The sequence below is a fragment of the Panthera uncia genome, chromosome D4 (assembly GCF_023721935.1).
Source record: "Panthera uncia isolate 11264 chromosome D4, Puncia_PCG_1.0, whole genome shotgun sequence".
NCBI lineage: Eukaryota > Metazoa > Chordata > Mammalia > Carnivora > Felidae > Panthera > Panthera uncia.
Window position 1 is genome coordinate 65120744 of NC_064807.1, and position 24692 is coordinate 65145435.

The 24692-nt window shown below is 37.5% G+C and overlaps 1 protein-coding gene and 1 long non-coding RNA gene across 5 annotated transcripts in view; one reads left to right on the forward strand and one right to left on the reverse strand.

Annotated features, from left to right (window-relative positions):
* The window catches only part of FKTN (fukutin), a 67324-nt gene that overhangs the window by 15463 nt on the left and 27169 nt on the right, over window positions 1-24692 (forward strand). For both annotated transcript variants that reach the window (XM_049627393.1, XM_049627385.1), the window contains exons 3-8: window positions 2375-2578; window positions 8762-9039; window positions 9695-9827; window positions 17069-17198; window positions 22054-22187; window positions 23713-23840. In XM_049627393.1, the coding sequence (XP_049483350.1) occupies window positions 2375-2578; window positions 8762-9039; window positions 9695-9827; window positions 17069-17198; window positions 22054-22187; window positions 23713-23840 (1007 nt within the window). The remainder of the gene's footprint in view (window positions 1-2374; window positions 2579-8761; window positions 9040-9694; window positions 9828-17068; window positions 17199-22053; window positions 22188-23712; window positions 23841-24692) is intronic.
* LOC125920275 (uncharacterized) overlaps window positions 4688-24692 on the reverse strand; it is a 38615-nt gene continuing 18610 nt past the window's right edge. Inside the window, exons 4-6 of one of the 3 annotated variants that reach the window (XR_007456995.1) lie at window positions 22736-22869; window positions 22529-22616; window positions 4688-4983 (exon numbers count right to left, since the gene is read on the reverse strand). This is a non-coding gene — a long non-coding RNA (uncharacterized LOC125920275). Of the gene's footprint in view, window positions 4984-10424; window positions 11074-15386; window positions 15802-22528; window positions 22617-22735; window positions 22870-24692 lie in introns of those variants that run through there. The other 2 variants (XR_007456996.1, XR_007456998.1) reach the window with 2 other exon arrangements.

A 24692-nucleotide genomic window follows, 5' to 3' on the forward strand; every position in this document is an offset into this window, starting at 1 on the left:
GTTTGCATTTAACACTAAGCTGAATGAGATTTATTCAACAAACATTTAATAAGCACCTTATGTGTGCCAGTGCCATTTCATCATCTTTCTTCCAGAATCATTTCTTTTATTCTCCTGGTATAAAGCACAGAAAGCAACAACCATAAAAGAAAAATAAATTGATAAGTTAGCATATCAAAATCTAAGACTTCTACTCCTCAAAAGACACATTAAGAAAATGAATAGAAATGCCACAGAGTAGGAAATATTTGCAAAACATGTATCTGACACAAGATGGGTATCAAGAATTAATAAAGAACTCCTAAACTCAAAAACAGATACTTTTGTTCATACTCTTTATCAAATTGAGAAAGTATCCTAGTCCTAGTTCACTGACAGGTTTTAATCACTGATTAAAATAGGTATTGAATTTTGTTAAATACTTTTTCTGTATTGAAATTCTCATAGGGTTTTCCCCCTTTGTTGTGTTGATGTAGTAAATTTCATTGATTGATTTTCAAATGCTAAACTGACCTTTCATTTCTGGGATAAACTCTACTTGGTCAGGATATTTACTCTTTTTTTTTTTTTTTGGCCTTTTTTTAAATAAAACTACTGGAATTGATTTTGTAGTATGTTGTTAAGTATAATTGCATCTATGTTCATGTGGGATGGTGGTCTATAATTTTTTTTGTAATGTTTTTGTCAGGTTTTGTTATCAGGATTACACTGGCCTCATACAATGAGTTAGGAAGGATTCCTCCCTGCTTAGTTTTCTGAAAGAGTTTTTGTAGAATTGGTATTATTCCTTAAATCTTTGAGAGAATTCACCTGTGAACCATCTGAGTCTGGAGTTTTTACTTCTTGGTGCTATTGTTTGATGGCAGTGTAAATAAATAAATAAATAAATAAATAAATAAATAAATAAAATATATACGAATATATAACAAATATATGTCAATATGTAACAAATATATATAAAAATTCAATTTTGTTCAAAGGTATAGGGCAATTCAGATTTCCTGTTTCATCTTGTGGTAATTTGTTAATTGTGTTTCTAAAGACATTTGTTAATTTCATCTAAGTTATTGAATCTTCTGGCATAAAGTTGTTTTTCTAACTGGCTTTTTACTTATAGATGTTTCTCCCACTAAGAGATAATAAACTCTAGAGCAAAGATTATTGTAGTCTTGGTATTTCCATACTCTGCCTTAAAAACAAGTGGTAAGAGACTTATTCCTAGCTTTATCTCATTTTTTTTCCTATCCTTAAAAGTCTTAATATCGTTATTTATTTATTATCTTATTTATGTTTTCACATACTTCTTCAGATTTGGGGAATAAGAGTTTACCCTTAATTCTATGAGGCACCTTTCTGATGGGCATACATCCCTTTGAAATCCTTGTTACTTCCATTAAAGTATGCTTTTAAGCAATGCTGTTATTCTATCGATCTTTGCTGCCCTTGGTGCTACTTACTCTTGAGTGTGATTATTGTGTTTCCCTTGTAATTTTGAAATTTGTTTTTTCAGTAGGGGACTCTACTCATTGCCCAAAAGAATTCTATTTTAAAATATTACAATATTGGGGCACCTGGGTGGCTCAGTTGGTTAAGCATCCGACTTTGGCTCAGGTCATGATCTCATGATTTGTGAGTTCAAGCCCCGCTTTGGGCTCTGTGCTGACAGCTCGGAGCCTGGAGCCTGCTTTGGATTCTGTGTCTCATTCTCTCTCTGCCCCTCCCTACTTGTGCCCTCTCTCTCTGTCTCTCAAAAATAAATAAATGTAAATTAAAAAAATTTTTAAAAATAAAATATTAAAATATTATTAGAAAATCAAACTATATATGGGAATAGTCAAGCAGGCAAGATATTTTAGTTTGACTCTTTTGCTTATAAGCATTATTAAACAGTATAACAAATATGAAGAAAAATGGTACATACAATTGATTTTGAATTTGAAAAGGTTGACATGACTGATTTTTAAAATCTGACAGATCTGGTATTTCCTCTTCCACTTTGGCTCAAAAAGTTGTAGCTAATACCAAGGGAATAATCTGTAAGCCCAAAGTTTCCATCTCAGATAGACTTCCTCTAATGAAGATTTTGTTATTCTTTTGATGTACAGTTACTTAGTAGCTGTTGCATACATTTTTATTAGAGAGTATTTTACCTTGCATTATACATATTTGTTCATGTTCCTCAGTCAATTGTGTACACCTTAAGAGCAGGGAACATGTATTATTTATTTGCCTATTTGTTGAATACAGTAATAAGCATGGTATTTATTGAGTAAACCTTCTATATATTCTTATAAAATTAATGAATAAAAATTTAATGAGGTAAATTGTTGTATTGGTTGAGAAGAATAAAGGGGATTCTTTTCTTCTCAAACAGCGTGCAGTTAAAAAATTTGTTATGCTAACATCCAGCCAAAATGTACCAGTGTTCCTTATCGATCCTTTGATTCTGGAATTGATTAATAAAGACTTTGAACAAGTCAAAAATATTTCTCATGGCTCCACTTCAGAATGCAAGTTTTTCTGTGTTCCAAGAGACTTTACTGCATTTGCACTGCGGTATCACCTGTGGAAGAATGAGGTAAGATGATTTGCTTTCAGATAACAGACTGTGTCTTTTACAAAATAGTATGGGATTAAACCAGTTAAAATGTAAAACATTTCAAAAAAATCTTTAAAACTTTTCATAAATTGTATTGGGAGTATTTTCAGCTATAAGTAACAGGAGACAATAATGTCCTAAGCAAATAGGCGGCTTATTTTTCTTGTGTAACAAGACTTTGAAAGATTGGTGCTGTTGACATTAGTTCAGCTGCCCACTATGTCAGGGCTGGCATTATTGAAGTTCTTTCTTCATTTTTCTCATCATTGCAAGACAGCTGTCCTGGTTCTGAGGCATCATATCCATGTTCAAGGCAGTAAGATGAGAGGAAAGGATGGTGATGCAATGCGTCCTTTGAAGCAAAAATTTTCTCAGAAGCATCTGGTAAACAGCTTCCAGCTCATTGTTCAGAACTAGACTCATATGTCTTCTTGTTGTGAAGGAGGCTAAAAAGAGCTATTTAGCACTTCCATCAGTGTAGGCAGGCAAGTAGAAAGGGATTTGGTGATGAACTTTCAGTATCTGCTAAATAAGGTATACATGAAGGCGATATCACTAGTCTACAGCACTGTTCTTTCCTCTTTGTAAGTGTGCAGTATGGTTTGATACTCAAATGGAGTGTGCTTCTTAAGCGTATCCAAAAAATTCAAGCTTCTGTTTTCATCCTGCTTAGTGGTTACAAGGCAAAAGTCAACCAAACATGCCAAAAATCTGCTTCCTTCTTTATCTGCAATACCTCTAACCACCCAAGTTCACTGTTTTTCATTCTGAGGAATTATCCAAGTAAGAGTAAGAAAATTAGCACCAGCGGCGCCTGGGTGGCGCAGTCGGTTAAGCGTCCGACTTCAGCCAGGTCACGATCTCGCGGTCCGTGAGTTCGAGCCCCGCGTCAGGCTCTGGGCTGATGGCTCGGAACCTGGAGCCTGTTTCCGATTCTGTGTCTCCCTCTCTCTCTGCCCCTCCCCTGTTCATGCTCTGTCTCTCTCTGTCCCAAAAATAAATAAAAAACGTTGAAAAAAAAATTAAAAAAAAAAAAAAAAAAAAAAAAAGAAAATTAGCACCAGATTAAATGAACTTAACTAGCTAGTCAGCCACCCATGGTAAGTGTGCACTAACTCTGCCGTGGGATCTGTTCAGTCGCCTTCAACCCGGATAGGTAGGCTTATGTCCCAGGACGACGGTGGGAAAGCAATGTAAGCTGCACGGTCTCTTGATTGCTCTGGGCTTTCCCACAGGGCCGCCGAGACTGAGCTCTGACTTTTTTCTGACCTGTGGTTCTTTCCAGGCAATGATGCCAGTGATGAAACAGATGAAGTGTCCACATAAGTACCTGATTTTTGCTGGCATGTTTTTTTTTTCTTTCTTCCCAGTTTTATAGTTTGAAAATACTTAAACTTATGGAAAAGTTAGGATGTGGTATTTTCAATTTAATATTTATTTTTAATTAGACTACTGTGTTAAAAGTCAGATGGTGATGCAGAACTCATAAGGAAGAAGAGCAGTCTGCTCTTCTCTCTTCACCCCTTACTTCCCCTTGTAGAGTCAACCACTTTCACCTCTTTCTACCTGCTTTATCTTCTCATTTACAGATGAAATTTTCTGCTTCTGCTTTTTTAAATACTTCCTACTTACGTTATGAATAATAAGAACTTAACTGATGATCTCTTCTGCCTCCATTTACACGCACATACACACTCTCTTCTCCCATCATCATTAATCACATTTTGTAGTTAAATTAGTAGTCAGTGTTGACCTTATGAATGTATAGTCACCTGGATGCTACCTAGTTTAGTCTCATCATATTCCTTATACAACTTTCTTCTCCTGTTTTGTTTGCTGGTTTTCTGTGTATCAATAACCTGTGTATAAACTCTGTAACAGAAACATAAAACTATGTTTTATAATCCAACACATCAGGTAATCTCTCAGTTCCGTTTCTTTTCCCTTAGAGACATCCCTTCCAGAGCTTTTGCCCATTTTGCCTTACTACAGACTGATGTGCTGCGCATATATTGTTCTGTAAACCCCTTGACAACATTTTAGGAATTCCTTTCTGAGAACGGATGAATGGGAGGCTGAAACCTTGCATATCTGAAAATGTTTCTTTTTTACTTGCACGTTTGATTTCTAATTTGACTTATACAGCAGTTAGCTTCTGCTGTGTAACCAATCACACTAAAGTTAGTGGCTTAAACAACAATCATTTGTGTCATTTCATGATTCTGCGACAGTGATTTGGGTAGCATTTAGCTGGGCAGCTCTTCTAGTCTCAGCTAAGCTCAACTTCCAGTCAGCTAGGCAGCTCTGCTTCTTCCGGACGGCTGGCTGGCAGATGGGGCAGTGGAGTCCCTGGACCTCGCGTCTCTTTCATCATCCAGGCTAGTCTGAGAAAGCGAAAGCACGACAGGTTTCTAGATACTGTTAAAATATTAACATTTCTTATCCACGAACATAAATATACCTCGTTTAATTCAAGTGTCCTTTGATGAGCTTTGTTAGAATATTGTAATTTTTCTTACAGATTTTGCACATTAAAAAAAAATTTTTTCTAATGTTTTTTTATTTTTGAGAGAGAGACAGAGACAGAGGCTGAGTGGGTAGGGGCAGAGAGAGAGGGAGATACAGAATCTGAAGCAGGCTCCAGGCTCTGAGCTGTCAGCACAGAGCCTGGCCCGGGGCTCAAACTCACGAACCGGGAGATCATGACCTGAGTCGAAGTCAGATGCTTAACCGACTGAGCCATCCAGGCGCCCTGGGTTTTGCACATTCCTGATAAGATTTACTCCTTGCTATCTCATAGTTTTGTGTGGGGTGGGGACGGCGTGTGGGTAATGTGGATATTTTTCCTCTTCCTTTTCCAATTCATTACTATAGGTAGATGGAAATGCTGCATCCTATTTCCCAGCTACTGTTCTGAACTCTGCACTCTACAGATAAAGTCCAAAGTCTCTTCCTCCCATTCTCCCTTTCTCACCCCCTTTCCCACCTTCTCTTTCCTTTTCTCTCTTTGAATGCGATTGGTTGTATTTTCTGCATAAAAAGGCAATTTAGTCTCTTCCTTTCTAACCCTTACACCTAATTTCTTTTTCTTGTGTTATTGATTTAGGTAGTTATTGATTTAGGTAGGAACCCCTCCAGGATAGTATTGAATAAAAGTGTTCTTTCTTTCTGAAAGAAAGAATTTTTTATTTCTTGGCTGTTGGACCTCTAGAATTGACTCTCTCATTTTCTTATCTTTGCTGTATGATTTTTCATCTTTTTCTAACTGTTCTACTTTTAAACAAAATGTTTAACAATGCCATTGATTTTTATCATATTCTTGCTCAAAATTTTTATATTTTTAAAAAAGTTTTCTGTATGCTTGTTTCTTATAATAGCGTTCTTGTTTCGTGGGTACAGTTTTGTCTTTTTCGCTCTGTAGATTGTCATGTTTTTTGTTTTCTATTTAGTTTTTTTGCCCCCTGCTACATTTTGTTTTTCTAAATCCCTTGTGGGTGTTTATTTTTTGTTATGGTTATTTGTTTTATTTGGTTTTCATGACACAGGCTTTCTGCAAGGTTAATTGCTCTTTGTTCAGTTCCAACTGAAAACCAGTTGGAAGCTTTTTGTTATGGCCGTGTTTCATAAACTGGTGACTTTCAGCATAAGGTTGGTAAGGCTATGCCAACCTTTTCACTGACTGACTCCTAAACGTCAGTATTTGTTAGCCATTCCTACTGGACTAGGAATCGACATAGAAAAAGACTACAAAGCTTATAAACCTTTTCTACAAAGAGTATTTTATAGTGTTCCTTTATTTTCCCCAAATGAGGTTTATAGAAATTATACCCTGCCTATATACATAATCCCCTAAATCAATATAATGTCTTAACTATAATATAAATTAGAAATAAAAGGAAAATGTGTATTTCAGCATATAAATGCTCAGTCATGACTACACTGGAAAACATAATGAAGTAATTCAGATGGTTGCACTTTTCGGTTAGATCATTGAATGCAAGTAGCTTCAAATATACAGTCATATTATGAATGATATTGTTAGTAATGTGGTTTTTTAAAATAGTGAGCAAGCTTCCAACAACAAAAAAGTAAAATTGTCTCCCCTTTAACATGGCTATTGTATTCCTGGGAAGTAGAGGTCTCAGATGATTACGATTAAGGTTTTCACTACGGGACTATCTGATAGAACATTTGAAATTACTCAGGACACAAGGCAGATTTTCATATTTTGGATTTTAGGGTGTCTAGTATTCTTGGCCTATGCCTCTAAATGCCAGTTGTGTCTTCCTCAATCATTATGGTAGTCAAAAATATGCCCACAATTTTTTTAAATGACTCTTGGATACAGTAACACTGGCTTTGAGGACCAGTACTTTAGAAGAAAGGAAATAAGCTACAATTGGCAACACTAATATGACCACAGTCAGTGGAAGAAGCAGAAGGTCAGCAGTACCCAGAATAAGCACACAGGTTCACGTTTGTCCTTTTATACATATGACATCACATAGAGCCTTCCCAAACCCTAAACCTCCCTCAACCTTCTCCCTGTCCTCCCTAAACCTTCTCCCAAAGGTTAGATCTAGAACACTAGATCTAATTATTGTAGACATAAGTTGCATGTAATTATTCCTTATTATTACCATGACAATAAAGTGAACAAACGACTGCCAAAGGCAACTGGAAGTAGATTTGTGCAGTACAGCCTTGACCTAGGCCTTTGCTCTGTTTGATCAGAGCAACTACTTTGTTCTGACTTTTCTCTCACGATTATAAGATAAGCCGCTTCAGAGTTCCTCCTATTTTGTCTGTCAGTCTTTCTTCCCACAACCCAGGGTCTGATTCCCCTTCAAGGTCTGGCTGGCCTTTTAAATTTTTCCTGGATTTACCAACTTATCATGCATTTCTTTCATCCTGCACCGTGGATTCCGTCTCTGAATTGGCTACTCTCACTCTCAGTCAGTACTTTCCACCTCTTAGCAGACCAAATGAGAAAAGGAAAAAGAGGAGTGCCATAGTTGATCTAATATAGGGAGAATTAAGGTGAAATTGCATTAACGAGGGTAAGTTGCATTAGATGCTATTAAAAAACATCCCTAAAATCTCGTTGATTTAGCACAAGAAAGGAGTAATTGTCTTTACCTAAGTACAGTGTGGATATTCTTGGTCAGAGATATTTCTGGATGACTTTTCTCTAGAGATTTAGGGATATAGGCTGTTTCATTTGTGTAAATGGTTTTTCCACCTTGGAGTTCTTTGCTTCCCTAGATGCAGACGTAAGAGGGAACGCATGAAATATTTTATGAAGATTGTAAAGCCAGGCCTGGAACTGTTATAGGATATTTCCTGTATTTATATTGCATAAGACCTAAGTACTGGCAATGGCTCTGCCTGTTACTGTTTGTTTTTTTTTTTTTTTAAGGCTTCTATGAGTCTGTTTTTTAATCTATCATACCTATGCTACTTATTTTATATGATAGATGTCATGTAAATGCAATAATGTTTATTAAAGTTCCTTGGAAATTACAAAGCCTACTATTAAAATCTCAGGTGTTCTCAATAATTTATGCTGCTTAATCATCCATAGCACTGGTTGTTGATCTTAGGACTAAAAATCTACCATACAGATTAATTTTACTACATGAGATTTATACTATAACTAATGATATTGGAAAATGCCTTCGTCTGTTTTCTGATGGTTTGCATCGTGATGGACTTCTATTATGGTAGCAGTTTAAGGCGTTGGGATACAAGGTATGAGAGGAAAGTACCACCCTTTTGAAGCACATTTGAAGATAGAAATTAATAGAAGTTAAATTGAAAATTACAAGTTTTATTTTAAGTGCTATCCTTACATTAACATTTGCCTTATAGATGCTAACCACAGAACACTAAAATGAGCATTCTCTCCAAGGAAGAAATTGATATTCATGTTCATAAAGGGTGTCTTTGAACATGTGTGCTGAGCTACGTAGTTTCCCTTTTTGATATTCTCCTTATTCTCCCACCACCACCTTCCCCACTTGCCACCCTTAGTTTGAAATCTTTGGGCAAAGAGGAGATTAGCAAAATATGTGTATGGCTTGACTCAGTGTAAGAATCCATTTAGTTTTGCTACCAGTGTTTGGTTTTAAATATTTAAGCTTGATGTTTCTTTGGTTTTAGGAGGGCTGGTTTCAGACAGCTGAAAATATGGGCTTTCAGTGCCTAAAGGTTGAGAGCAAAGACCCCCGGCTGGATGGAATAGACTCACTTTCTGGAACCGAAATTCCCCTGCACTACATCTGCAGATTGGCTAATCATGCCATCCACTTGGTGGTCTTTCATGAGAGGAGTGGCAACTACCTCTGGCACGGCCATTTACGACTCAAAGGACGCGTGGACCGGAAATTTGTTCCTTTTCGAAAGTTACAGTTTGGCCGTTATCCTGGAGCTTTTGACAGGTAAATTCAGGAGGTAAAGGGGAGTTCTGAAACCTGTATTGTCCAGTCATGAATTCTTACTCTTTTCCTACATTTTGTAATTAAATCTAACATGTAATTCACACAAAATCAGTTTTGAAATGTAAATACCCAACAGCAAGAAACTCATGCACATGCGTGCTAGGAAATACGCATGCGAAATACTAGAAACATTGTTTTTAATGCCCCCAGACTTTGTGTATTCATACCGTGAAGTATTGTAGAGCAGGGACATGAATGGATTAGTGCTCTGTGTAACAACGTAGATGAATCCCACAATGTTGAGTGACAGAAGCAATGCGTAAAATAATACAACTCTTGATTATATTCATAAAATGTGCAAACACAGGAGAAAGTATGTTCATGGATATATGCTTACATAGTAAAAATTGTCAAAAGGTACAAACTTCCAGTTATAAGATAAGTAAGTTCTGGGGATGTAATGGACATTGTGGTGACTATAGCTAACAGTGCTGCATTGTATATTTGACAGGTGCTGAGAGAGTAGATCTTAAAAAGTGGTAACTGAGGAAAATATGCTTGATGTTTAGCTTTTTTGCTTATGTCGTGTGTTTTTGAAGAGGCTGCCAGCTTTCTGGGTTAAGTCCTAATAAGAAATCCTCACTTTTGTTTTCAGGCCAGAGTTACAACAAATTACTGTTGATGGACTCGAAGTTCTCATCCCGAAAGATCCAGTGCACTTTCTAGAAGAAATACCACACTCTCGGTTTATTGAGTGTAGGTATAAGGAAGCTCGAGCATTTTTTCAGGTTAGAAGTAATCAAATATCGTACTTTTTAAATTAGAAGAGGTGTGTTTATTTTTAATGTTTCCAGGGAGGGGTAGGAAATGAAGGGACCTATAGTAAATAGGTAAGAAAACATCTTTTTTGATTCATTGTTTTTCTTCTAGATTGCTTTATTTGAATTTTTTTTTTTTAAGGAGAGTAAACATTAACCGTAAGAAACTATTTCTCTCCTAGTTGAATGGTGTGATGTTTATGGAGACGTTGTTTTATTGGGGTAGGCTCTGGTAGGTTTAGCACTGGCCTCTGCTTTCAGTTAGGATACCCCATAAACACTATCAAAGGTGGTGCATTCTTAAAGGCCCCCCTCCCCCCACTGGATGAAGCCACTGTAGAAGATGGACCATGTAGATTTGGGAAAGGTTTCACGGAAAATGCAGTTTTTCTCAGAGGGCTGGCAATGCATATGAATGTTCTGTGTTTATGAAGGTTTTGAAGGTAAATGCTATGCAGAGACCAGTGCTTTTTGAACTTTGCTTTATTCTGCTGCTCTCGCTTTCAATTCAATAAACACTTATTGAAAGCCATTTTCCCAGGAACTCTGCTGACCCTGGGGATGTAAAGATGATTTTGAGAGGCATGAAGTTTCAGCTCTGAGAGATGACTTAAAACAGAAATACAGTGAAACCCAGTCAGAATTTATGGTGGGGTTTTGGTACCCCGATCCTTCCACTTGCCCTTTATTTTCTGGTGTTCCCTTCTAAGAAAGGTGTAGACACATGGACAGGAATAGAATGAGGAGACGAAGTACCAGCTGTATAATCGCTGGCTAAGTGCCCCGCACCCGCAAATGCAAGATTTTTCTGGTAGGTGGTGCTGGTCCCTGGGACCAAGGCCTGACAGCCTTCCTGGTGGGTCTTCCCAGCCCAGTCTCCTTAAATCTGTAATTGTGAGCTGTGAAACATACCCAGTCAGCCTCATGGATGACAAGCTGGAAAACTATGTGGACGAATCTACTGTAGTCGACAAGTGCTGAGCATCATACCCCTACCACGAAGGAAGTAACAGGAAGCAGAGGAGATGCAGTCTGCTGCCTGAGCTTGACCACTCGCTCTTCTTGCCTTAAGGGAGTTTGCTCTGGTTGCCACCTCTGTCAGAGCACTTCCCACAGTGAATTGCGAGTGTATGTCTTGTCCCCCTGCTAGATTATGTGAACTTCTTGATGGCAGGCTTCTTGTTCACTTCTGTAGCCCCAGTATCTAGAGCAGCATCTGGCACAAAGAAAAGATCCTATAATTTGGAAAAATGTTTGGAGAATAAGGTGCTCATCTGAATCAAATGAATTTTCTAAGGACACTTATTAGGACTTCTCCATTCCCTAGCAAGCGTTTGCCCAGACTGATTTTGTCGATCTTTGTGAGAAGGCAATGTAAAATGTAAAATGCTTCAAAATATTGGTACATCATTAGGATGGCATCAGGTTTTTTAATTACGTGTTTTCATTCTTGCTTTTGAAATTTTCAGCACAAGCCTTCAATCAGCTTTTGAGTAAAGAATATGGATGGCAGATGCTCAGAAGGCTTATCAGCTTATCATATATAGCCTCGTAGTTTTGGTGTTTAAAGCACCATCGCATAGCAAGACTACCATCCCGTCGGAGGTTTATATTTATAGTAAAATCAGGTGGAACTTTGTATTCATTCTTAATTACATTATTTGTGTCCCTTCACTTGCAGCAAGATATACTTGTGATTTCTAATCTGCTTTTCTCTTTTGTTATTGTATTGGTATTACTGATTTAGGGTGCCTAATTAAGTTGATAACTGTTTTATTCTTATTCTCTTAAATGTTTCATTCTTCATTATTTCTTACTATTAGAACCAAGGTCCCGTTTTCAAATTAAAGTGAACATATATAACTTTGAACACTTGATGGCGCCAAACAATCTTAAATACAATGCCTGGTGTAAAGTAAGCCGTGAACTAATCTCACAGAACTCATAAAACAACCTTCTAACTTTCTATTTTTAACATTTTTTTTTTTCTGGAAACATACTTAAACTTTCAGAAAAGTGGTAAATAAATACAAATAAATATTTTTCCTGAACCATTTGGGAGTAAGTTGTCGACCATATACCCCACAACCTCGAATAATTTAGTATTTTCCCCAAACAAAAACATTGTCCTACATTGTCTTAATACAGAAATCAGGATATTAGATCACCATTTTAATCCCCATTCAAGTTTTGCTAATTTCCCCAGAAATAGCTTTTGTGATAAAAGAATTCAGTTCAGAATAAATTATAATAAAAGGATTCAGAATCACATGTTGTATTTAATTTTTTCATCTCTTCAGTCTCCTTCAGTCTGAAATGGTTTGATAGTCCTTTTTAAAGTTTTATGATTGATGCTTTTGAAGATTACAGGCAGATGTTTTGTAAATTGTCCCTCATCTAGAGGTTTGTCTGTTTCTCCTCATGTTAGATTCAGGTTATACACCTGTAGTAGGAACACCACAAGTGATTCTGTGCTCTTCTCATTACATCCTATCAGGTGCTGCGTGGTTGTGATTTGTCCCATTACTGCTATGTTACATTGATCACTTGATTAAAGTGCTGTCTGCTAGCTTCAACCCTGTGAAGTTTCTGTTTTTCCCTTTGTCATTAATAGAAATTTGGCATGAAGGTACTTTAAAACTATGAAAATATTGTCAGTGTCATCATCAATCTTTTTTTCAATTTTATTTTAGAGAGAGAGCGTGCAAGTGGGGAAGAGGGAAAGAGGTAGAGAGACAGAATCTTAAGCAGGCTCCATGCTCAGCTTGGAGACCAAGGCAGGGCCCTGATCGCATGACACTGGGATCGTGACCTGAGCCAAAATCAAGAGTCAAACGCTCAACTGACTTAACCACCCAGGTGCCGCTCATCATCAGTCTTTTAATTTATTTGTCTATATCAGTATGAACTCATAGTTTCCTATTTTATTTACTGCATTGTATTTTATTCACTACATTCATTATTTTCATTATCTTCAAATTGATTCATATTTGGCCAGTGGGAACCCCTTCATGATGGCTTCTGTCATTTTGACATGTCTTCATCAGTTTTTGAGCACTTGCTTGCTCTTTGCCACAGGTGCTCTAGGTTCATCTTGTAAGTTCCCTGCCACACACATGGAATCAGCCATTTCTTTAAGTCCTGGTTCCTTTTAGAAGTGAAGGTTTGGGGGCACCTGGGTGGCTCAGTTGATTAAGTGTCCAACTCTTAATCTCAGCCCAGGCCATGATCTCAGCATTCATGTGATCAAACCCCATGTAGGGCTCTGCACTGACAGTGCAGAGCCTGCTTGGAATTCTATCTCTCCCTCTCTCTGCCCCTCCCCTGCTCACGTTCTTCCTCTCTAAATAAATAAATAAATAAATAAACAAGTGAAGGTTTGGATGCCAGGTGTGCTCATTGCTACTTGGGTTTTGTTGCACACAGACCCTCTGAGTGACTGTGTGTGTGTGTGTGTGTGTGTGTGTGTGTGTGTTTATTTCTATTTATTTCTATATCCATCTATCAAGATCCATGAATTCACATTGATACCACCAGCCAACTACTTTATGTTTCAGTTAAACATCATAGGGTTTATTTTCTTATTTGTGACTCCCTTCTCAAATAGTAAGAAACATAACTCCTGTTATTCTTTTTTTTTTTTTTTTTTTTTTTCCCCCAACGTTTTTTTATTTATTTTTTGGGACAGAGAGAGACAGAGCATGAACAGGGGAGGGGCAGCGAGAGAGGGAGACACAGAATCGGAAACAGGCTCCAGGCTCTGAGCCATCAGCCCAGAGCCTGACGCGGGGCTCGAACTCACGGACCGCGAGATCGTGACCTGGCTGAAGTCGGACGCTTAACCGACTGCGCCACCCAGGCGCCCCAACTCCTGTTATTCTTAATATATTTACTTACTTGTTTAGTCTCCTGTCATTGCTTCTGTCCTGTCTCCTACATGGATGCTGTCCTCACCCTGCTTGAGTGTTAATAATCTCCTACTGGGCTGCCCCCATCTACGGACATACTTCTCAAACTGCTCAGGCTCTGACTCCCAGCGCTGGACACCTCCCTCCATGTGGTTCTCTTATCACTTGCTCAGGCTCTGACACCGGCCACTTATATGCATTTTCTTGCTCTGCCTTACCTAATGGTTCTAATAGTGAATAGTTCAGGAAGGGAGGGGGAAGAGAATGGGAAGTGTTCTCTTGACTTACTTACTTTTAATTATTTTCTCAAATCTACCAAGAAGTTTAGAAATAGGATAATTTACATTTTCCTCAACTTGATTTGTTTCAGCAATAACCATCAAAAAGTAATTAATGAGTTCCAGTCTAGTCTGTTGAATTCCAGTGAAAAACCAGAGGGAAACATGGAAATATCTGGACACCTGGCCTAGAAATATCTACAAAGCTATATTATCCTCCTCCAACTACTAATTTTTTTATGAGACTTTGGGCAAATTTCTGAGCCTTAATTTCCTCATCTATAAAACGAGTGGATAGCTTCTATCATGTTACTTTCAGTCTATACTTGGGGGGAAGGTTTGTGGAAAGGTTGCCTGAATGGCAAAGATCAAATGGACATGATATTTAAATTGGGATTTTGTCTTTTTCCAGAGGCGTGGTAAGCCCAAGATTGATATAAGGTTTTTTTTTAAGCGGAAAAGATTATGCATACTCTAATTTTTAAAATCCATAACAGATGCAAAAGGTTGATAAGTGTATACACTTTATTACATATGAGAGTCAATTCTAAGAAATGGAGTTTCTGGGAATGTCATGTTAGAAAAGGTACGTCAGAGGTGGGAGTATGTCCATGCAGGAGGCAGCCTCAGTAGGACATAACTATCAGGGTAACGTTTTTTATCAATCACAGAGTTTTCATGTCTATTATTTAGTTTGACCCTTACAGTCACTCTGTGAAATAAGGCAAGTATTTGCCTTTAACAGATTAAAAAAAAAAAATGAGGTTTCAGTTTTGTGTGCTACACAGTCATTACTGGCTGAGCATTCACTAAAACCTGGGTCTCCAGTCTTTCCCACCACACCAAGGGTAAGAACATGTGCCCTCATTCCAGTCATTGTTAAAAAATTTTTTAAATGTTTATTTCTTTTTGAGAGAGAGAGAGCATGTGTGAGCAGGGGAGGGGCAGAGGGAGAAGGAGACACAGAAGCAGGTTCCAGGCTCTGAGCTGTCAGCACAGTCCAACACAGGGCTCGAACTCATGAGCCATGAGATCATGACCTGAGCCGAAGTCAGACGCCCAAAACTGAGCTACCCAGGTACTCCTCCAGTTATATGTTCTAAGGGAAGCTAGGGCTCTGAAGATCTTTTCATCTTGAAGGGATCCTGTATAATTTGTATGTTCTGGAGAAGGCAATTTATCTTCTGGGAGCCCACTTTCTTCCTAGAGACACTTTTTTCTTAAGATCCCTAGAGTCCCAGGGCGCCTGGGTGGTTCAGTCAGTTTAGCAGCCAACTCTTGATACCGGCTCGGGCCATGATCTCACGATGGTGAGATCAAGCCCTGTGTCAGGCTCCCTACAGAGCATGAAGCCTGCTTAAGATCCTCTCTCTCTCTCTCTCTCTCTCTCTCTCTCTCTCTCTCTCTTTCTCTCTCTTTCTCTCTCTCCCTCCCTCCCTCTCTCCCTCTCTCTCACTGTCTCCTTCTCCTCCACCTCTCCCCACTCTTGCTGTCTCTCAAAATAAATAAATAAAGTTAAAAAAAAAATCCCAAGAGTCCCTCCAGGAACCATATTTTCTCCTGTTATATTATGAAAGAATGACAGGATATTACAGGATATTATAGGCAGGGTTAGTGTAGGAGGGTCGTATTCATTTATTCATTTACCCATTTTCCACTATGTGATGTTCACATATTATGTGCCAGGCACGATTCTAAATTTGTATCTACAGTGGTGGGGAGATTTAGTATGTGCCCTCCAGGAACCATCTTTACAGCCTAGCGGAGGAAACATAAATAAAATAAAAAATGTGAATTAAATATGATAAGAATTATAGTCAAAGTATTTACACATGGTAACTATTATAACTCATTGAACAGATTCATTTTTCTTTGTATCTAGGACAAATACATTTTTTTTCCCTCAAATGTTGAACAAAAGGGCAGTACTGGTAGAATAAATACATACATCTTCCTGGGAAAATCAGGGAATGTTTCTCACAGGGTGGAACACAGACCTAAAAGATTTTGTTGGTCAGGAGCATTTCAGATAAAAGAATTAGTATGTGTAAAGACACGGAGGCTCAAAAAGTTGTGGTATATTGGGGGAGTTAGAAGTTACTGCTGTATTATGAAGTGTGAGGAGGGTAGAGATGAGGCTGGACCAGTAGACAGGAACCAGAACACAAATGTCCTTTTCTGCTACGCCAAGAAGTTTCCATTTTGACCCATAGGTAGTGAAGCATCACTGAAGAATTTATAGTGTTTTCCTCAGTCTAGAATAGTCTAAAAATGAAGAAACTTAGAAAAGCATGGCCAAGTAAATGATCATGATGACATTTGTATAGAACTTCATAGTTTATGAGACATTTTTCTGTCATCCATTGTCTTATCAAATCTTCACAGCAGTCCTGCAAAGTATAATTATTATCCTTCAAGTTACTGGTGAGGAAACTATATATAAGAGAGGTTTGTTCTCTCATTCCCTTGCTCATCAGGCACTGGAGATAAAGTGATAAAATGAAGTCACTTTCCTCATAGAGCTTGTGTTCTCTTCTGAGGTGAGATGCCCAGCATCACAGCTGAGAAGAAGAGGGGCTAGACCTAAACACAGATAATCTGATTCAAAATCCCAGGCTCTTTCTACTACACTCTGCAGTCTCAAAAGACCAGTTGAATCCATGAATCATGAAAACGTCACTGAATGCATTTTGTTCAGATATGCTTTTAGCTCTCAGAATTAGTCTTCTTTTCTCCTAACTGCCTAGTCTGCTAAATTGTGATGTGGAGGAGGGAGTGGATGAAGGTTTAAGTCTCATCCTTTGGGAATCCTGGTTATACTTCTTCCCCTTTTACTTGTCTTTCGAAGAATCTGCTCCTGTGGTCTTATAAAATAAATGTGCAAGTAACAAGGAACTCTGAAACTGGATTTTTTATAACAGAAAAATTTATAATATGGGGTTAATTTCCAAATTTAATTTAGATGTCACCGAAATATTTCTAGCAATTTAGAAATGGCTGTAATAGTTGACTGTTCTATCTGTAGCAGTACCTTGATGATAACACCGTGGAAGCCATGGCCTTTCGGAAGAGTGCAAAGGAATTGTTGCAGCTAGCAGCCAGAACGTTAAAGAAATTGGGAGTCCGGTTCTGGCTGAGCAGTGGAACTTGTCTAGGTAAAATTCTTTGTTGCTTTACATTTGTCTTTTTGTCATTTCATCCTCTTTGCCTTTAGGGATGATTGTTTGAGATGACACAACATCAGTAATATTTGAAGTGTCATATTTATAGACAGAATAGGCGTAGTGCATGGAACAGGAATTTATTGATTTCTTTAAAGACATTAATTTCAGAAACATAAAAGAGTTAGGAAGGCCATGTTGTGTTTACCAAAAACTGTAAGCCATGTATAAAATTTATATCAGAATGGGTAGACTGTGTTTGATCTCCAGGTAATCCTTAGGTTAGCATTTTATTATTTCTATCCTAAAGATTGTTCTGCCTTTAAAAAAAAAAAAAACCCTCTATTCTGTTTCTTTAAAAAAAAAAAACTTTTTTTAATGTTTATTTATTTTTGAGAGAGAAAGAGCATGAGCAGGGGAGGGATAGAGAGAGAGAGGGAGACACAGAATCTGAAGCAGGCTTCAGGCTCTGAGCTGTCAGCACAGAGCCCGACGCAGGGCTCGAACTCATGAACTGTGAGATTATGACCTGAGCTGAAGTTGGACGCTTAACTGTTCTGTTTCTTTACCTACACCACACAAATGAGAGGAGGGCTAAAGGACATAGCATAAGGTATTCCCACAAATCTTTTCCAAGTCACTGATAGTATTACTGGTTGGGCATCACTGCCTTATCACATTCTATTCATTCTCAGATGGGAAATGTAGACTTTTCTAGAGTCCTCAGGCAAGTTGCTGTTAGAACCTAAGAAACATTTATGGGTCTCTTTCCACGATACATTGGATCAAACCCCTTTGGAATTTAGAATTATTTAAAACCTTAAGTTTTAATTGTTTTTATTCACTTGTTTATAACTGTAGTTGGTTGTAACTGTATTCTTTGATTATAACTTTATTTGTACAGAAATTAATTCTGCTCCTGTTTTTAATTATTAAAAAAAATTTTTTTTAATGTTTATTTTTGAGAGAGAGACAGAGCATGAGTGGGGGAGGGTCAGAGAGAGAGGGAGATACAGAATCTGAAGCAGGCTCCAGGCTCCGAGCTGTCAGCACAGAGCCTGATGTGGGCTTGAACTCATGAGCTGTCAGATCATGACCTGAGCCGAAGTCAGGCACTTAGCTAACTGAGCCTGCCCAGGCGCCCCAATTCTGCTCCCGTTTTTATAGTGTTACTATATAATTTATTGTCCAAGAGACTCTTGAGAGTGAAAAGGAGTGCCATTAGTAGTCATGTTGGTATGATAGACAGAAACTGGGATATATGATTAGGCTATCTGTTAGGCTCTGTGGAAATTCACATGGTTCTTTCTGTCAAGGAGCTTGCACTAAGAGTAGCCAAGAAAAAGAGAGTACATCTCACACATTTATGTGATATATGCTTTAAGGTTTAACTTTTTGAAGCAAGATTGTGTTATGATGTCATCAGAAATACCTCTTAATCACTTGTCATGATTTGTTTTGCATTTTTAGCCCCATGATTTTCTTCATTTAGGAGCAAAGTGAGGGAGTTGGATTAGATGATATTTAAGGAGCCTTCCATTTTTAAGAGTTTATGTTTCTTTGCTAGATGTGGAGTATAGATTTTTCTCAACCTAGAGATAGACCCCATCCTAGATATTTAGATCTGTGGTTCAATGAAATTAAAGTTTAGAATTCCAAATAGTATTGCCCAATAGCAGTGCCTGTAAAGACAGTTGTAAACATTTATTTACTTTCTGAATAATTTGGATGAAAGAATTAGAAAGATACTAGGGAGATCCAAGAGCGCTTAGTAGTAGTAAGGTTTTGGTTTTTTAGAACAGTATTATAGCACCTAATTAAGAAGTAGATACATAGTAAATATACCTAGAAATATATTTTTTAATTTATTTTTTATTTTTTTTCAATATATGAAATTTATTGTCAAATTGGTTTCCATACAACACCCAGTGCTCATCCCAAAAGTTGCCCTCCTCAATACCCATCACCCACCCTCCCTCCCTCCCACCCCCCATCAACCCTCAGTTTGTTCTCAGTTTTTAACAGTCTCTTATGCTTTGGCTCTCTCCCACTCTAACCTTTTTTTTTTTTTTTTTTTTCTTTCCTTCCTCTCCCCCATGGATTTCTGTTAAGTTTCTCAGATCCACATAAGAGTGAAAACATATGGTATCTGTCTTTCTCTGTATGGCTTATTTCACTTAGCATCACACTCTCCAGTTCCATCCACATTGCTACAAAGGGCCATATTTCATTCTTTCTCATTGCCACGTAGTACTCCATTGTGTATATGAACCACAATTTCTTTATCCATTCATCAGTTGATGGACATTTTGGCTGTTTCCATAATTTGGCTATTGTTGAGAGTGCTGCTATAAACATTGGGGTACAAGTGCCCCTATGCATCAGTACTCCTGTATCCCTTGGGTAAATTCCTAGCAGTGCTATTGCTGGGTCATAGGGGAGGTCTATTTTTAATTTTTTGAGGAACCTCCACACTGTTTTCCAGAGTGGCTGCACCAGTTTGCATTCCCACCAACAGTGCAAGAGGGTTCCCGTTTCTCCACATCCTCTCCAGCATCTATAGTCTCCTGATTTGTTCATTTTGGCCACTCTGACTGGCATGAGGTGATATCTGAGTGTGGTTTTGATTTGTATTTCCCTGATGAGGAGCGACGTTGAGCATCTTTTCATGTGCCTGTTGGCCATCCGGATGTCTTCTTTGGAGAAGTGTCTATTCATGTTTTCTGCCCATTTCTTCACTGGGTTATTTGTTTTTCAGGTGTGGAGTTTGGTGAGCTCTTTATAGATTTTGTATACTAGCCCTTTGTCCGATATGTCATTTGCAAATATCTTTTCCCATTCCGTTGGTTGCCTTTTAGTTTTGTTGGTTGTTTCCTTTGCTGTGCAGAAGCTTTTTCTCTTCATAAGGTCCCAGTAGTTCATTTTTGCTTTTAATTCCCTTGCCTTTGGGGATGTGGCAAGTAAGAGATTGCTACGGCTGAGGTCAGAAAGGTCTTTTCTTGCTTTCTCCTCTAGGGTTTTGATGGTTTCCTGTCTCACATTCAGGTCCTTTATCCATTTTGAGTTTATTTTTGTGAATGGTGTGAGAAAGTGGTCTAGTTTCAACCTTCTGCATGTTGCTGTCCAGTTCTCCCAGCACCATTTGTTAAAGAGATTGTCTTTTTTCCATTGGATGTTCTTTCCTGCTTTGTCAAAGATTAGTTGGCCATACGTTTGTGGGTCTAGTTCTGGAGTTTCTATTCTATTCCATTGGTCTATGTGTCTGTTTTTGTGCCAATACCATGCTGTCTTGATGATTACAGGTTTGTAGTAGAGGCTAAAGTCTGGGATTGTGATGCCTCCTGCTTTGGTCTTCTTCTTCAAAATGACTTTGGCTATTTGGGGCCTTTTGTGGTTCCATATGAATTTTAGGATTGTTTGTTCTAGTTTCGAGAAGAATGCTGGTGCAGTTTTGATTGGGATTGCATTGAATGGGTAGATAGCTTTGGGTAGTATTGACATTTTGACAATATTTATTCTTCCAATCCATGAGCAGGGAATGTCTTTCCATTTCTTTATATCTTCTTCAATTACCTTCATAAGCTTTCTATAGTTTTCAGCATACAGATCTTTTACATCTTTGGTTAGATTTATTCCTAGGTATTTTATGCTTCTTGGTGCAATTGTGAATGGGATCAGTTTCTTTATTTGTCTTTCTGTTGCTTCATTGTTAGTGTATAAGAATGCAACGGATTTCTGTACATTGATTTTGTATCCTGCAACTTTGCTGAATTCATGTATCAGTTCTAGCAGACTTTTGGTGGAGTCTATCGGATTTTCCATGTATAGTATCATGTCATCTGCAAAAAGTGAAAGCTTGACTTCATCTTTGCCAATTTTGATGCCTTTGATTTCCTTTTGTTGTCTGATTGCTGATGCTAGAACTTTCAACACTATGTTAAACAACAGCACTGAGAGTGGGCATCCCTGTCATGTTCCTGATCTCAGGGAAAAAGCTCTCAGTTTTTACCTAGAAATATTTTTGATATTGTCAGTGTGCTGAAAATTGAGGATGATGCTGCTCTGTTTTTTTTTTTTTTAGTTGATTTATTTATTTTGAGAGACAGAGACAGTGTGAGTCAGGGAGGGGCGGAGAGACAGAGAGAATCCCAAGCAGGCTGTGTACCATCAGTGCCCATGAAACCCATGAAACTGCGAGATCATGACTTGAGCCGAAACCAAGAGTTGGATGCTCAACCGACTGAGCCGCCCAGGCGCCCCTGATACTGCTGTTTTTTATATGACCCATCAAACACAAGCTGTTCAGAGCTGTTAAGTTCTACAAATTACAGCTCAGAGAAGGGATACTGGTTAAGCAAAAGAATTAAATTATATTTTTTAGCATACCTTAAAGGCAGCCTTCATCATTAGGGGTTTCTGATCAAAATTCTCAAAAGTAACTTAATTTTTTTTTAATGGATGGCCCAGGTAACATTATTAAAGCCAATAGCTTATTTAGAAATTAAAATACATCATGAAAGTTTCTGAGGATGATGAGTGCTCAGGCCAGTAAAAATGAATGAAGAAGGAAGGAAGGAAGGAAGGAAGGAAGGAAGGAATGAAAGAAGGAAAGAAAGAAGGAAAGAAGGAAGGAAGGAAAGAAAGAAGGAAGGAAGGAAAGAAAAAGGTTCTTCAACAAGTGGCTTCTATAACCACAGATTTAATTTTTTAAAACAATTTTGGTAAAGCACTCTAAGTCTAATCTTATGAAATAAAATCCATTCTTAAAAACATCATACAGTTGTGACTAATTTTTTCTTAATTTAAGTTTTTAAAAAATGTTCTTGTTTCTCTTCTTTTTTATTTTTAGGATGGTATCGGCAATGCAACATTATTCCTTATAGTAAAGATGTTGACCTAGGAATTTTTATACAAGATTATAAATCTGATATTATTTCAGCATTTCAGGATGTAGGACTTCCACTCAAACACAAATTTGGGAAGGTCAGTAATAAAAATCTTCTTTACTTCGTAAGTAACATGTCTTTTCAAAAGTAGAATTTATATTAAACAGCTCAGAGATAACCGGTTAAGAATGTTGCATATATCATTTGATCATTCAGTATTAGCCAGGATGAGTTCAGCAGAAGCTTGTTATGTGACTTTCCGCACTATTTAAGGAAAACTAGAAAATCTGTCTTTCTACTGACATTGAGAAGGAGAAAAGGATCTTGAACTCTTGCAGATGATTTTATTGCCATTATATTAGATAACAATATAACATATAATTAATGTACCAGATAATATAAAATTAATACAAAAATTAAGAATTCCACCTACCTTACCTGATGTTATGTTGTTTCTCATGAATCCTTTAATTTCATGTTCCCTTAGGCATTCTATTATTATCAACATGAAATGGTCCTTTGGTGGCTAAGGGTTAGAAATACAGAATCATTTCAAATACTACTTGAATTTCATATTTATTTCATAGGTTCTGGGTCATAGCAATTTTCTCAGAGTTCAACTAGGAATAGGTCATCATGACTTACATGAAATCTCCTTTTAGACAATTTGATTTCTATGCTCTAAGCCCATGATTCCTTGCAAATGTCTTACTTCTTTTTTTTTTTTTTTTCTTCAAACATCTTACTCTTAATTTGCTTGTTCCCAGGGAGGTGTTGTCCTGGGAAGCAAGTAGAAGTATGGTTAGTCACTGAAAAATTACTTTTTCCATCATAATTATTCTAGTTTATTAAAAAATTTAGTAAAATATTTTCCAGAGGTCACAGTCAAAGCAGGAGAACTCTAGGTGTACAGAGAATGTTTACTCAACACTCACTTTATCCCTGGCCCTGTGCTCTGCACCTGGGACCCAAAGATGCATACATTATGGTACTTACCTTCAGGAGTTCACTGTCTAATTGGGGGAAAAACACATAATAATTATGTGATTAGTGCCATAACGGACAGATGCACCAAGTCTAATGGGAACATAATTATTTGTAGATTAAGTTTCTTTAGGGAAATGCTCCCAGAATTCTTTGTATCTTTAACTTTTATTTCTTCCTCTTTTCATGTACATAGTGTAATGATTTATGGGCTGTATATGAATTTCTATGATGCCATGTTTACTTAAGTACTCATTATTGATTCTGATGAGAGACTTATTTCCTAATAGTTTTACTTGGTTATTAAAGGGAATCATTTTTCTTTGGTTCCTTTCCTTCTTTAGTCAGAAAAGGGCTCAGGAACAGGATGTTGTGCAGAGTGGTAATTGGCTACTGTAAGTCATTTACTTTGAGTTGTCTTTAATTGTAAGAAGCAACATTATTTTATATGCATTTAAGAAAGAAATCAAATGATGGTACGCTACCAATAAATCCCAATTTCAGAGGTGTTTGGCTTGAAGAAACATGTTCTCTTACAATCAATATTCTCTCTCTATAAAACACAATCTTTTTTTTTTTTTTTAAAGAAAATATGTTTCCTTCATTACAGTCTATGAAGGTTTTCATCTTCCCCTTAGGTAGAGGACAGCTTGGAACTATCTTTCCAGGGAAAAGGTGATGTAAAACTCGACATTTTTTTCTTCTATGAAGAGACTGACCATATGTGGAATGGAGGCACTCAGGCCAAAACGGGAAAAAAATTTAAGTATGAACCAGATAAGTACTTATAAAAGGGGCTCTTAGAGATAACTTCAGAAGGTAGAAATAAGGAAGTAACTGAAAATGAAAAACAAGAGAATGTCAAGGCTTCGCTATTAGCTAATACTTTCTCAGTTTACCCATAAAGCCCAGTTATGTTTGAAAAAGTATGAACTACTTATAAGGACAGTGTAAGAGGAGGTAGTGCCCATGGGATGGGACCTCAGTCCAAATAGTCATTATGATTAGAAGTCCTTGAGTCATCAGAAAGGAAAACCAAAACAAGGAACACAAAAACTAAGCCCAGAGCCTTAGCCAAAACACTGATTGGCTTTTAGAGTTATAGGAGCTTGTTAATTTGATGGAAATTGGTTAACAGTCAGTAAGAAGGAGATCATCAAGGTGAAGTTTAAGTGAGAAAATTGGCGACTGAGCTGCGCTGAGGCCACCATGCTGGGCAAGCTCTGGAATGTGCCTTCAGTATAAACTGAGGGCTAATCCTTCAAGGATACTCCTTGAGCTTAACAGCTGCCATATTTTGTCAAATGTAAGATGATATAGATTGTAAGATGCACTATTATTTTATGCGCTACTAAGAAAGGAAAAATACTGCCAATTATAATTCTAAAACACATGACTCACAGATGGAAAAATTTGGGTGGGGGGAAATGTCTCAGAATTGATGGAGTACAGTATGTTAGATTGACATTTTTAACATTTTTTTTTAATGCTGCCATAGTAAAACTTTGATGAGAAAAGACAAAAATGACAGTAGAGTAACTATGCTCTCCTTTGTGATGCAATCGACCTATTCTCAATTCTGAAAGAGAGAGAGAGAAGCGCAAATGAAGGGGAACGA